The sequence below is a fragment of the Cebus imitator genome, unplaced genomic scaffold (assembly GCF_001604975.1).
Source record: "Cebus imitator isolate Cc_AM_T3 unplaced genomic scaffold, Cebus_imitator-1.0 Scaffold82, whole genome shotgun sequence".
Taxonomy (NCBI): Eukaryota; Metazoa; Chordata; class Mammalia; order Primates; family Cebidae; genus Cebus; species Cebus imitator.
In genome coordinates this window covers 7,969,379-7,983,023 of record NW_016107397.1, presented here as the reverse complement: position 1 = coordinate 7,983,023, position 13,645 = coordinate 7,969,379, and the positions used below count along the sequence as shown (strand labels likewise).

Genomic DNA, 13,645 nt, shown 5'->3' with positions numbered 1-13,645 from the left:
AAAAAAAAAAAAAAAAGAAAGATAATTGGTACAACACAAAAGCGTATCCAGAAACAGGTCACACTGTTGCATTAACTAAACAATTAATGCTAGCTAATAAATTTTAAAAAATATATTTCTAGAATTTAAAAATCAATTTTAGTAAAACAATAAGGAGGTTTTGAAAAATATGAGTTCAGTGCTGCTCAGTGAACAAAATCACTGGTTATTCATGACATATACTGACATTTTGGGTATCCCAATTTGGGGCGAAATATTAAGGAAAATCAAGAATTTTGAACTTGGGATCACAGAATGTAGGGATTGAGAAACCTCTGGGATTCTTCCCCACTCCCCGCACCCGTGCCTTCAGGCTGATGCCTAAATGGCCCCTCTGGGAGGTCTGTGCCTGAACAACCAGGGGGCGAGGGGGGGGGGGGGGGGTGGGGGGGGCCCGGGGGGGGGGGGGGGGGGGGGGGGGGGGGGGGGGGGGGGGGGGGGGGGGGGGGGGGGGGGGGGGGGGGGGGGGGGGGGGGGGGTTGGAGCCCCTCCCCCTCCCCAGTTGCATGCTTCCTACACTGGCTAAAATTCTGCCCTGTAAGGTCCGCCTCGGCCACACCTTTACCATCTGTCTTCTGTTTTACGTCTTTCAAACGTTTCACACCAGTGACAACATCCCTCTGTTTTTGGTGTTAACGCTAAACTCTGTCGGCAGCCCCTTATGGAATGAGGCTGGACGTAATCCCAGTCTCTAGAGTAAGAGGAGACGCTGCCACTCCGGGACTCAGCTCAGGGGACAACAGGGCTGCTAACAGTTCTTCTGTGATAAAATGGAAGGTTACTGATTTTTTTTAAAGTCTAAGTGGTAAACTTAAGGATGCAGCTGGCTTTGACAACTAACCATTCGGCTTTATTTTCTCTTTGAATTGGAAATGCTCACACATGTCTTTAAAGTTCAATAACTTTTCTAGTTTTAGGCTGGTGAAAAAAGGTTTGGGGTTGTTTTGTTTTTAGCCAAACCACATAAAATGAACGTTTCCCACAGTGACTCTGTCATTGGAAATCCACTGGAAAGGAAGTCCCAGTCATGCGGCAGTGAGTTATTCCCAAGTAAAAAGAGGAAAAGCAATCCATTCACCTCCATCATCTTAAGATAAGAGTTATTTTAAAGTCAGAGTCATAGCGGAAGAAAAATATTTCAAATGAAAACCACCACAGAAAGGTTTGGGGACACGGGAGGACAGAATTCACGGCACCCAGCCAGCAGAGGAAGGCAGCAGCAGCTTCCCGTGTGCACACAACAAACAGTCCCTGCAGCCTGAACACCCCTGGCTGTCATCAGGGAGGCCGAGTCCTCCTGCCTGTCCCAAATGACAAGGTGGGATGACAAACACAAACTCAGAGCTGGCACTCAGCGACAACAGAGACCTGCTGCCTGCCTGCCAGCTCCATCGCAGTGCTGGGGGCAGGAGGGCAGGCCACCGCGCTGCCAGGTGGCCAGGGCTGTAGCTTCCTCTGTTGCTCAAGCCACATCGACACTCCTGGATGGCCACACAGTCCCTATGCCACCCTCCCACACACACACACAAAGAAAACAGACCCCACTCTGCAGTCTGGCAGACACATGGGAGCTGAAACCCACAGAGGCACCTCCTCGCCTCAGGGCACCAGCCCTTCCACAGGTATTTGATGAGCGCCCACTCTCTGCCAGACATCAGATGGACTGTTTTCTAGCCAAAAGCCCAGTGAGTGCTGTGGTGGTGTCCCCGGGCTTTGTTTAGCCTAAACATTCCCGGCTAAACCTCCCCTGGCTGATTTACAAACTCTCTAGGATGCCTCTTTACAAAGGGGACATCCAAAGCCACAGTGATGTCCCTGTCTCCAGGAACGCACGAATGCTGAGACTCTGCACGTGACCATCCCTGAGACCCTGGGCTTCCCAGGCACCCCAGCCCATCCAAAGGTGGCCTGGGGGAGACAAGTGTCACCACTGTGGATCAGGCCTGAGGGCCTGGGGCGGGCACTCAGCCACATGGCCCCAGTGAGCAGGGGCTGGTGTGGCCGAGTCCAGGCAGCCAGGTCCAAGACTGCAGCTCTCAATGGAGGGAAGGTTTATCCCCAGAGAACAGCTGGCCATGTCTGCAGATATCTTTGGTTGTTACCACTTAGGGGTGGGGGCACAGGAGCCAGGGACACTGCTCAACGCCCTGCAACCACGAACGCCTCCCTCAGCAAAGATGCCCCAACCTAAAATGTAACAGGAGAAAGGGAGAAAGCAAGGAAGGACAGCCTTCCCAGGACTCTCACTCCTGCTACAAAGGCAAACCAACCCTCCCCTCACCCTTCCCCAGCCCTGACAAGAGCCACATGGCCCTGCCATCACCCCTCCCCAGTATGCCTAGGTGACTGCTGTCTTATCTCCATGACAGGACCCAGGCCCTCTCCTCGAGAGGCACCAGCCCTAAATACCAGCCTTCTGGAAAAAAAGGGTGAGAACCACTTCGAGCCCACTCACTCCTCCAGCACCAGCCCCCTCCTGGAAGAGACCCTCTAGGTTTTGTGACTCTGGAAACCAGGGGGAGCCTGGCAGCTATGAAGGGCAATGTTTATGGAGAACAAACACCCAAAGCGCCTGTGTGAATTTCTACAGGTGGGCAGCAGTGAAGTAAATGATGACTGACCTCCGGCAGGAAGCGCCTGGCTGACTCACCCTCCCCACTTGACTCTGCAGGGAGTCCCAGTGAAGGGGCAGGGGAGGAGCCTGAGAGGCTCTGGCGAAGTACTTCCTCTGAAATGGTGCAACCTGTTAGCCCAACTCAGACCACCAGCATGACTCTGGTTTTTGTTTTTTGAGACGGGGTCTTGCTCTATCACCAGGCTGAAGTACAGTGGCATGATCTCGGCTCACTACAACCTCCACCTCCCGGGTTCAAGCAATTCCCCTGCCTCAGCCTCCTGAGTAGCTGGGACTACAGGCATGTGCCACCACGCCTGGCTATTTTTTTGTATTTTAGTAGAGATGGGTTTCACCATGTTGTCCAGGATGGTCTCGATCTCCTGACCTTGTGATCCGCCCACCTCAGCCTCCCAAAGTGCTGGGATTACAGGCGTGAGCCACTGCGCCTGGCCTGTTTTTCTTTTTGAGTCAGAGTCTCGCTCAGTGACCCAGGGTGGAGTGCAGTGGTGCTATCTCAGCTCACTGCAACTTCCATCTCCCTGGTTCAAGCAACTCTCCTGCCTCAGCCTCCCAAGTAGCTGGGATTACAGGCATGCACCATCATGCCTGGCTAATTCTTTTGTATTTTCAGTAGAGATGGGGTTTCACCATGTTGGTCAGACTGGTCTTGAACTACTGACCTCAAATGATCTGCCGACCTCACCCTCCCAAAGTGCTGCGATTAGAGGCATGAGCTACTGCGCCTGGCCAAGTGTGACTCTCACCATAGGAGCAGTAACTGGAAATTATAGAAAAACAGTGTTACCGTGTTCAGCAACTGGGGCAGACTCGTTCACACACACGGACACGGACACAGCACACCACCTAGATACACACACATGCACATACGGACACACACATGCACACCACAGGCATAGGCCAAAGGTTCCTTCCCTTTTTTGCCACTTTTTCCAGATGAGATCAGACTGTTCTCTCACCAGAGAGCAGCGCCCGCCCCATGCTAGGTCCTCTGGGGAAAGAATGCAGGAGATGAAGGGGCCCTGGCATGCGCAGGACCTCACTGGCCTGCCTGTAGAGGCAGATGCCCTCCTGCCGTCCTTCTGAAACTACAGCACCCACTTCAGTAGGATTTGTTTCACTGCAGGCCCCCGCCCTCTGCAGCGACATGTGACGTGTGCCCCACACTGAGGGCCGCTCTCAGGACAAACACACACCACAACGGCCCCATCAGGGCCCAAGGAGGCACAGGACAGATGGCTGCTGGGAGGTGCAAAGCTCCCCATCACTGGGGGTATGTAAGGGAAAGGACACGGCAGGTATTAGGAAAGCCTCCCCCACCAGGATTCTTCCGCATCACTCCAACCTGAGGCAGGTGGCGCCCACGGCTGCTGGAGAAGCTGCCGCAGTGAACAACCCCTTGGCTTCTCACCGCCTCCCCTTCTCTGGCTCTCAGTCCTTCCCCTGAGAGGTGCGAGGGAGCAGGCTGCACACTCACTGAGGTGGACGTGGGACACGACACAACGGCTCAGCACTCCCCATTCCGTGCCTCCAAGCCAGCCAGAGAGACTTCTCAGGCAGGTTCCCAGGATGCACACAGAGGCCACCTCCAATCCACGGAAAGGCCACACAGGTGCCTCACCCAGGAACAGTTCCAAGTGGGAGACTTCGAGTGTGTGCGCACCTGTGTGGACATCTCCATGTCTGGGTACCCATGTGTCACCACAACAACCAAACATGCCCTAGCGCAAAGGTTCTGGGCGTGGGGCAGGGATGTCCGGCAGTAGTGGGGTCTGTGCAGGGTCCTCCCCAGCGAAGCCTGGCTTATCCACATGGGGACCCCCGAGTCTAGCCTTCCCCCGGCTCCATGCAGAGGCTCAATAACCGTTCCGTATGAGCGGAAGCATGTGTGCATGCCTGTACCAGCTGCTCCATCTCAAACCACCCAGCCACCTCTGTGAACCTTCTTGGCATGGCCAGGGGGGCACAGGAGTCCCCGGGCCACAGCTAGAGAAGAAGGTCGGCAAGGAAGGATGAGTCCCCAGGGCCTAGGGGGCTGGCTCTGGGCAGGTAACACAACCCGCCCCAGCCCAGATGAGTGTGTTAGTATGGCTGGGCAACCTGATGGACTCTTTGGCAGGTTTTGAAAACCAGCACCAAGTTAGACAGGCTGTGAGCAGGGGCACTTTCGCTTGCCCTGAATAACATGCCAGAATGACTCCAAAAGAAGTGCATGAGCTTGGCCAGATGCAGTGGCTCACACTTGTAATCCCAGCACTTTAGGAGGCTGAGGCAGGCAGATCACCTGAGGTCAGGAGTTCGAGACCAGCCTGGCCAATATGGTGAAACCACATCTCTACTAAAAATAGAGAAATTAGCCAGGCATGGTGGTGCACACCTGTGATCCCAGCTACTCGGGAGGCCAAGGCAGGAGAATTGTTTGAACCCGGGAGGTGGAGGTTGCAGTAAGCCAAGATTACACCATTGCACTCCAGCCTGGGTGACAGAGACTCCATCTCAAAAAAAAAAAAAAGCACATGAGCCTCAGACAAGCTCCTTTCTCCTGTGATGTGCAATCTGGCCCCATCCATCCTACAACGGCAATCACCCGTCACCGGTGCCAGCAGGCGGGCTTCCTCAGAGCTCCTCCTCACCCAGTGATGCAGAACACAATGGCCTCAGGACTGGCCAAGCTGACCCCCGGCCACACAGCAGCAGCCCCGGCCCACACTCTGCAGCCCTGAGATGGCCCTGTCCCACTCACTCTTTGCCCTCCACTTGGCAGCAGCAACACAGGGCAGAAGAATGACTAAAATTCTGTGTCTGACACTGAAGACCCTTTGTTTCTGTGCAGAATACATCCCAGCATGCACCTCTTCCCATTCAGGTTTCCCGGCCTCACAAGAGGTCTTTTCGAATGAGGAGGGGAGGGACCCCTTCTCTGCCATTGGATAACTGGTCCCTCCGAGGGGCCACTGGATCATGATACAGCAGGGACAGGATGAAAACCAAATCCCAGAAGCAGTGGCCTTTGGGGTGGAGGACAGTCGGGGGTGCTTGTCTGAGCAGACTTTAAGACCCATAATTAAAGCACCCTGAAGTTACTCTTTTTATTTATTTATTTTTTTGAGACGTGGTTTTACTCTGTTGCCTGGAGTGCAGTGGTGTGATCCTAGCTGCAGCATCTGCCTCCACAGCTCAAGCAATCCTTCCACCTCAGCTTTCCGAGTAGCTGGGACTACAGGTGCGCACCACCATGCCTGGCTTAGTGCTGGGATTACAGGTGTGATCCCTTTGTAATTACTTTGTAATCCCTCAAGTGCTGGGATTACAGGTGTAAGCTACCACATGGGGCTAAAATTATTTTTTATGACACATACCTATTAAGATAATCAACTCCTTTCCACCACTGAATAAATAACCAGGCACAAATAATGGGCCCAGGTCATGGGCTCTCAAGCCTGGAGCAGGCACCCAAAGCTGCTCCCACTCTTGGCACCCTGGGACTGGACAATGACTGGCTGCCATGGCTGGGCCCTCCTCAGGAAGGCCTCTGACCGCTCAGGTACCCACAGACCTGTGGCAGGCCAAGCACAACCTGGTCACCTCTGGAGACCTTGCAACCCTGCAATGCCATGTAGGTTTTCGCCTGGGACAGCTTCCTTGTCTTTTCATTTGATTGCTCCAAAAACTCCCCAACAAGGTTGCAGGTGCTAAGGGACTTGCCGTGACCCTGTATTTAACAAGGCTCACGTGGTTGCTGTGGTCAATGAGATGACTGCTGGAGAGTTGGACAATGATCAGATCAGATAAAAGAACAGATACGGCCTCAAACATTGCAAGAATATATCAGAAGTCACTGAGGAACACCAGCCAGCCTCCTGACACATAGACAAACTATGACTTCACAGACAGCTGAGGTGAAAACGGTGAGTTCAAGAGGAGGCCTTTGGGAGGCCAAGGTAGGAGGATCACTTGAGGCCAGGAGTTCAAAATTAGCCTGGGTATCACAGTGAGACTCCTATCTCTACAAAAAGTAAAAAATTAGCACCAGGTGCAGTGGCTCATGCCAGCACTTTGGGAGGTCAAGGTGGGCAGATCACTTGAGGCCAGGAGTTTGAGACCAGCCCAGCCAACATAATGAAATTCTGTCTCTACTAAAAATACAAAAATCAGCTGGGCATGGTCACTTGAACCCAGAGGGCAGAGCGAGACTCCATCTCAAAAAAAAGTTTAGCTGGGTGTAGTGATGTACCTAAAGTCCTAGCTACTCAGAGGCTGAGGCAGGAGGATCACTTGAGCCCAGGAGGTTGAGGCTGCAGTGAGCTGTGATTGCACCGCTACACTCCGGCCTGGGTAACGGAGCAAGACCCTGTCTCAGAAAACAAAAGAGGAAGCCTTCAAACATCCAGGACACAGGGCTCTGACTGCCTCCTGCAGAGCGAGCCTGCCTCAGGAGCGTCCCTGCGCCACTCCTTCTGCCCCTCCCCCGCTGGCCTCAGCACTCAGACCCAAGGCTCTTCCTGAACCTGCTGCCCTCCTCACCTGCCGTGATGGTGTCCACCTCCTTGGCTGCCAGCTCCTCCACGTCCGACCTCTTCCTCAGCTCAAACCTCCGGGATAAACCTTCTCGGGGTTTCCATAATTCCTGGATCAAGAGGGGCTTCTCACTGTCCCCAAAAACCCGAAAGCACTGGGCCTGCCATCGCTGCCCAGCATCACCGGCTTGGCCCACCACGTCACACAGCACATACTGGCCGGCCTGCCCAGGGTCCAGGGCATACCGCTCCAGTGCCTCCTTCACCAGCTCACGGGCGCTGGAGGTGCCGGTGGCCAGGACGCTTTTGTAGTGAGTTCCTGTGCAGACACTGTCCCCAAACACCTTCAGGACACCAGGGGCTGAGAGCTGGGTGGAGAGCTCAGCAGGGTCGTCGCTGGTGCCCAGGCTGGAGAAGGTGGAGTCCAGGTCCCGGTACTTGTAGCTCAGCGTCCGGGACAGCATGCTGGACAACAGCTGGCTCTGTCGCTTCAGCTTGCTCTTGGTGGGCGGGGACATGATGAAGTGCGTCCCATAAAACATGGTGGGTGACGCTTCATGGACAAGGACCGGGGGCTTCAGCCAAAGGACGCTAGGGAGCCGTGGCCTGGGAGAAAAAGTGAGAGAGGTTAGCACCACCCATCACAAGCCCCAATAGCAAATGAAGCCATAAGAGGTAGCTCCTGACTGTCATCCCCACGTTTTGGGAGTCCAAGGCAGGACGATCATTTTAGCCTGGGAGTTCCAAACCAGCCTGGGCAACATAGTAAGACACCATCTCCACAAAAAATTAAAAAATTAGCCAGGTGTGGTGGCGTGCACCTGTAGTACCCACTGCTCTGAAGGCTGAGGCTGGAGGATGCCTTGAGCCCAGGAGTTCAAGGTTGCAGCGAGCTATGATCACGCCACGGCCCTCCAGCCCAGGCAACAGAGCAAGACCACATCTGAAAACCTAATGGTCATAACAGGCTGTGGGCATCCTGGCCCCACAGACCTGCCACCAGGGCCCCAATCCTCACAGAGCACCTGAGTAAAGGATGTGGTTGGAGCTCTCAGGGCCACCAGAGACAGAGAGGTCTCAACAGGCTGGATGTCCTTCAATGAAAGCCATTACTGGGAAATGCGATGAGGTCGCCACAGTAAGATACACTTCACTATGGGGCTTGGATTTCTGGGAAGTGCTGGCTGCAATGCCTGCGTGCGGTGACCATCAAGGAATATCCTGCCCGGAGCCACCCCCAGCACCACCACAGCCACAGAAGAGCAGCAGGCAGCCCGAGGGCAAAGCTTCACTTCTGCACAAACCCCATGTCTCCTCTACCACAGGCTGCAATGCGGGAAATGGATCACAAACACAGTGGAGCCAGGAAAACTGGCAAATTGCAGCCATGTTAACAGAACCAGCCATCAGACATTCCAGACACAAACCCCCAGAATCTACCTCTCTGGGCAAGAGACCTGTCCTGGCTTGAAGGAGACACTCCCTGGGACCACAGCACTGAGTGGCCTCCTAAGCACAGCGGGCACAAAGGGCCCCTCTAGAGCTGGTTGCAGGCATGGCCGGAATGCATGCGTCCCGCCCACCACAGGCCAGGGTGCCCAGCGCTCCAGGCCACAGAGATGCAGTCTCCTGGGGAAACTAGAAAACAGTCTTGGGACATGTTGGCGTGTCATACAATCACACTTCCAATATCCTTAGTGTGCCCAGGGCCAGGAGTTCCAGAAGGTTTCTCAGTCTCCCTCCAGAACCTCTGTGGGGGCAGGAGGGCAGAGAAAAAGGAAGGCAGGTCTCTGATTTGCAAAAGGTGAGGCTTGAACACAATGCAGTGAAACGCTGGAAAACAGCGCACACATCTCCTGATTCCTGCAGCCCACTTCTGTGCTCAGGTTCTCACCAAAGACAAAGGTGGCAGATGAATGAGCCCGGAGGAAAGCCTGTTTTCTGAAAAGCTCTGGGAAGAGTGGACCGAGTCACTGGTCGCCTGCCACTGCGACCCGGGTCAGCACTAAACTCGGCAGCAGTCAACTGACACTGTCCAGGTCTGACTCACTCCTCGTGCAGTGGGCACTGCAGAAGGCTTCTAGAAAGGACGGTGACTGCCAAGGGCTATAGAAAGCAACCAGGGAACCTCTCCAAAGACAAGGAGTCACACTTTCCCTTAGGGAACTAAACAGTGGAACCATCCCAGCCTCCAAAGCTGACACTGCAGACTGGACTCTTCCTAATATTGCCGAGGCATCGGTCATCTTTTCTGGAGCCTCTCACTGCTAACCAGAGCTGTCATGGATGACTTCTGAAATCAGACCACCATGCACTTGCTCCAGAACCAGCCCAGGTCAGCCAGCAGCTGCACTTTCTCCAAGGACCTCGAACTCTTAAAAAATACTTCCAACAGCTTCACGCACCAAAGACTGGGTTGTGAACGCAGACATCTGCCCTGCAGGGTGGGTGGCTGCCACTTCTTCTGTTCCCACAGCCCACTGCTGACAGTTCACCATGGCGAAGCCTTTCATTGAGCCTGGCTTTCTGAAGACGTGAACTTGCTATAACAGGTGTCATGGAGATCGCAGTACAGGTCATGAGCAGATAGACACAGCCTCCAGGCTCTCTTTGGCCCCAGCAAGCCAGGCCATAAAGGAGGAAAGCCTTTGTTTTTCTTGCTCTGAGGACAGTGCAATGAGTCTCCTTGTCAAATCCTAAGAAGCTCAGAGCCAGCTGCACCTTCCCCAATGGACTCGTCAAAGGCCTCGAATTAATTTACAAAAGCATTTTCAGACAGTGCTCACATCACAAATGTGTGGCTTTGCCTGGGCACACCACACCGGCGGCTTCAAAATGCCCTCAAGTCTGACCTCAGCCTCCTGTGGTCAGTTTTCGAAGTGAGTACTTGGAATCAGAGAACAAAACCCCTCAAAGAGCCTCTCCAGCCAGCACTTATTAACCATCCATGAGAGCTGCACAAATGGGCCCGCAAGCGCTTCTCCAGACTTAGAAGCCTCCAGCCAGCACACACTGCCAGAGGATCAGCCACCGCCTTCCCATAGTGGACATTTCCAAAGGAGGTTCCCCAGGGTGCCAAGCCAAACTCCAGGTGGTGGACAGTACAGCCTCTGCCACCAGGCAACTGCGGCTCAGGAAGCCTCTGCCTCTGGCAATGAAGTCTAAATGCTGATGTAAACATGACACCAAAAACCGGGGAAGCCCCCTCCATGCAGGAGAAAGCCCACATCACAGAAAAGTAATGAAAAGCAGAGGCAAGTGTTTAAAAGGCCTCCAGATGGGAGACCAAGATGGGAGAATGGCTTAAGGTCAGGAGTTTGAGACTAGCCTGGGCAACATAACAAGATCCTGATCTCTGCAGAAAATAAAAATAAAAGATTAGCCAGGCATAGTGTGCACCTATAGTCCCAGCTACTCAGAAGGCTGAGGCTGGAGAATCGTTTGAATCCAGGAGGCGGAGGTTGCAGTGAGCTGAGATCACAGCACTGCACTCCAGCCTGGGCAACAGAGTGAGACTCCATCTCAAAAAAAAAAAAAAAAAAGACCAAAATTATAAAAAGGCCCCCAAATACAATGGAGAAGTGAGTTGATATGTGGGGACCCAGGGGTGGATATAGGTTTTGTAAGGTCTGACATTTACACAATTCTTCCTTAATAAAAAACAAATGGAAAATTACAAACACAGGACTGCGAGGTCCCCTCCCAGAGCCTTGGAAGCTTCAAATTCCACAGTGTCGTTCCCTGCATGCCCCCCACCCCCACTTTTCCAGCAGTTTCTCTGAAAACTCGAGCGGGATTTGAAGGCAGAGGCAGAGTTAGCAGCATCATGAGACAGGAGAAAATGTAAGCAGAGAGAATGTGATTCACTCCTTTCCAGTTACTCCTTCTTAAGCCCCCAGAAGTCCCTGTGCACACAAACCTTATCTGTTTTGGGGTTTTCAGAAAGCCTTTCTCCCCGTGTGGCCATCCTCCCTTTGCCAGGTCAGAGGGTGCCCCCTTGCTCACATGCAGCCGGCTTCCAAATCCCCGAAGGCGGGGCCCGGCCTGTTTGTGAGAATGGGATGGACTCGTTTTTTAAAAGGCCAAGAGGAGTGCAGGAAAATCCGACCCAGAGAACGGAGCACACCCTGGGTAACCAGATCTGTTTTTCTGGAAGTGCAACCAGCCTCTTCTGCCCCATTTGCTCCTCTTGTGACACAAATACTTGGGGAAAGCTCAGGGCTCGGACAGCGAGGGTGTGGGGTGCTGGCTGGTGCTGCTCTTGAAGAATGTTTCCTCTTGTTCTGAAAGAAGGGTCCAGTTTCTCATGAAAAAACGAGCTCAAGTCCTAGCCGCGAGTCCAGGGAGTGAGGTCAGGGCTGCGCTGACGACATGGGTGGAGTGACCTCTCTGCTCCAACAGGACAATGTGGAACCCATTATGATTTCCAGCAGGAGGGAAAACCAAGGGCAGGCTTCACCCACCCTGCCCTCTGCCCTCCTTCCATGAATCCTATCTTTACTGCCCCAGCCGGAGCCACGCTTTCAAACGCGAATTCCATCAGATTTAATGCTGACCTGCTAGGTGCTGCAGAGGGGACTGACTTGCCCCCCAGCAAAAGGGACTCAAGACTGGTTCCTGTCTGGAATTCACAAGAGGTGGCCCATGTTAACCCGGGGACATGAACAATCACATTCTTTTGTGCAATTCAGATTAGCCAAACACTTGACAGGCGACAGGGCAGCTCAGGCAGGTCCGCAGCCCGGCCAGGGTCCTGCCAACCCCACCAACGGGCTCCTCCTACGGGGCCACAGAGGCTCGGCTCAGCATCTGTTTTCTTGAATGCAGTATTTATCGAGGGGCTGGAAATGGTACAGAAATAACCGGGAAACAAGGCTTTGAGCTGGCGCACGGGTGGGGATCTGGCTGCAACAGCGAAGGGATGCGTGCTGGGGGCGTCTTGCCGGCCCAGGTGCGAAAGCGCGCGGAACCCTGAGGCCCGCTCCCTCGCGGCGTCCCCCAACCTCCAGACGAACGTCCCCCTCCAGGGCACAGCCGGGGAAACTGAGGTCCGAGAGTCCCCTGGAGTTCAGTGTCCGGGGCCAGAGCGGACGGCCAGACTCAGGGGCTCGCGGAGGACGGCAGCGCAGACCCCCAGACCCCGGAAGTCTGGGCAGCCCTTGCAGGCGCTCGCTGGCCTCCAAGTGCAGCCCCCCCACGCACCAGGCAGGGGCCCGAGAGCCGGTCGGTTTCCATGGCAACCGAGCAAGCCTGCCCTCCGCGCCCTGACCCGCGCCCGGGACGGTCCCAGAGCGCGCCCTGAGGCCTCCGCGCCCCGGGCCCCGGGCAGCGGCCAAGCAGCGCCCCCTGCGAGCCACCCCTACCTCCGCGGCCACTCCTCGCGCACCCCGCACTCACCTTAGGCACAGCCCGCCGCGCCACCACGTTCCCGCGCTGCTCCCACCCGCCGTCGGCCGGGACTGGCGTCCAGACCCGCGCGTGCCGCTGCGCCTCCTGCCGGCCAAGCAACGGACGGAGTGGGGCCTCGCGGGGGCGGGGCCACCAAGGGAGGGGCGGGGCGAGAAGAGGCAGCTGGAGCAGGCACCTCGGCGCCCAATAGGCAGAAACAAGGTCCTGAGGGGAAGGGGCGGGCGAGAAAAGGCGGACTGGAGCTGGGCCTCGGCTTCCAATAGGCAGATCAAAGCCTCGAGGAGGCGGGGCCCTTAGGAGAGGGGCGGGGCTAACATACTAGTAAAGGCGAGCTGTACTCTGGCGCCTCCTGCCGGCCACCCCATGGACGGGGATGCGGCCTCGAGGAAGCGAGGCCTCACAGGAGGGACGGAGTTTTGAAGGAGGGGGTGAGGTTGATTGTGGAGAGGCGGGGTTTACAGCCCACCTGACAGCAGTTTAAAGAGGGGTCCCTGCAGGAAGGGCGGGGCCGGTTCTACGTCCCTGAGTTGCTTGTAGGCTCTGTGCTTCCGCGGTTGGGTGGGCTATTTTGAGATCTAACCTTCTAGTAGCCCAGTGAATCGGTGTAGAGGAGGGTAGAGCCGTGACCCCCAATTAATGAACATCTAAGACACTGAAAAGGAAGAAGGGAGGAATTCCCTCTCCCCTACATTCTGTCTCACCCAGAGTTTTAAAAGACAAATCAGGTCATGGCACTCCTGCTTACAATGATGCAAAAAAAAAGGCCAGGTCAGCTGTGGGCTGTGGCCCCAACTACCCTCCCTGGGGACTTGTTTAAAAACCAGCTGTGTCCTCAGCACTTTGGCCGGGATTTTCCCTTTGAGGAATGTGGGCTGGAGCTGGGAGATTCAGGTGGCTTGGAATCAATATGCAGAACCCAGGCCCTGGGAATAAACCTCTTTTTTTTTTTTTTTTTTTTTTTTGAGATGGAGTTTCACTGTTTCTCAGGCTGGAGTGCAGTGGTACAATCTCTGCTCACTGCAACCTCTGTCTCCTGGGTTCAAGC

General features: G+C 54.8%; 1 protein-coding gene across 1 annotated transcript in view; it reads right to left on the bottom strand.

Moving 5' to 3' along the window:
• RADIL (Rap associating with DIL domain) overlaps nt 1–12,706 on the bottom strand; it is a 78,071-nt gene extending 65,365 nt beyond the window's left edge. The window contains exons 1-2 of the mRNA XM_017533768.2: nt 12,589–12,706; nt 7,199–7,797 (exon numbers count right to left, since the gene is read on the bottom strand). Coding sequence (XP_017389257.1) covers nt 7,199–7,733 — 535 coding nt within the window. The 5' untranslated portion in view covers nt 7,734–7,797; nt 12,589–12,706. The remainder of the gene's footprint in view (nt 1–7,198; nt 7,798–12,588) is intronic.
• Between the last annotated feature and the right edge of the window lie 939 nt (nt 12,707–13,645).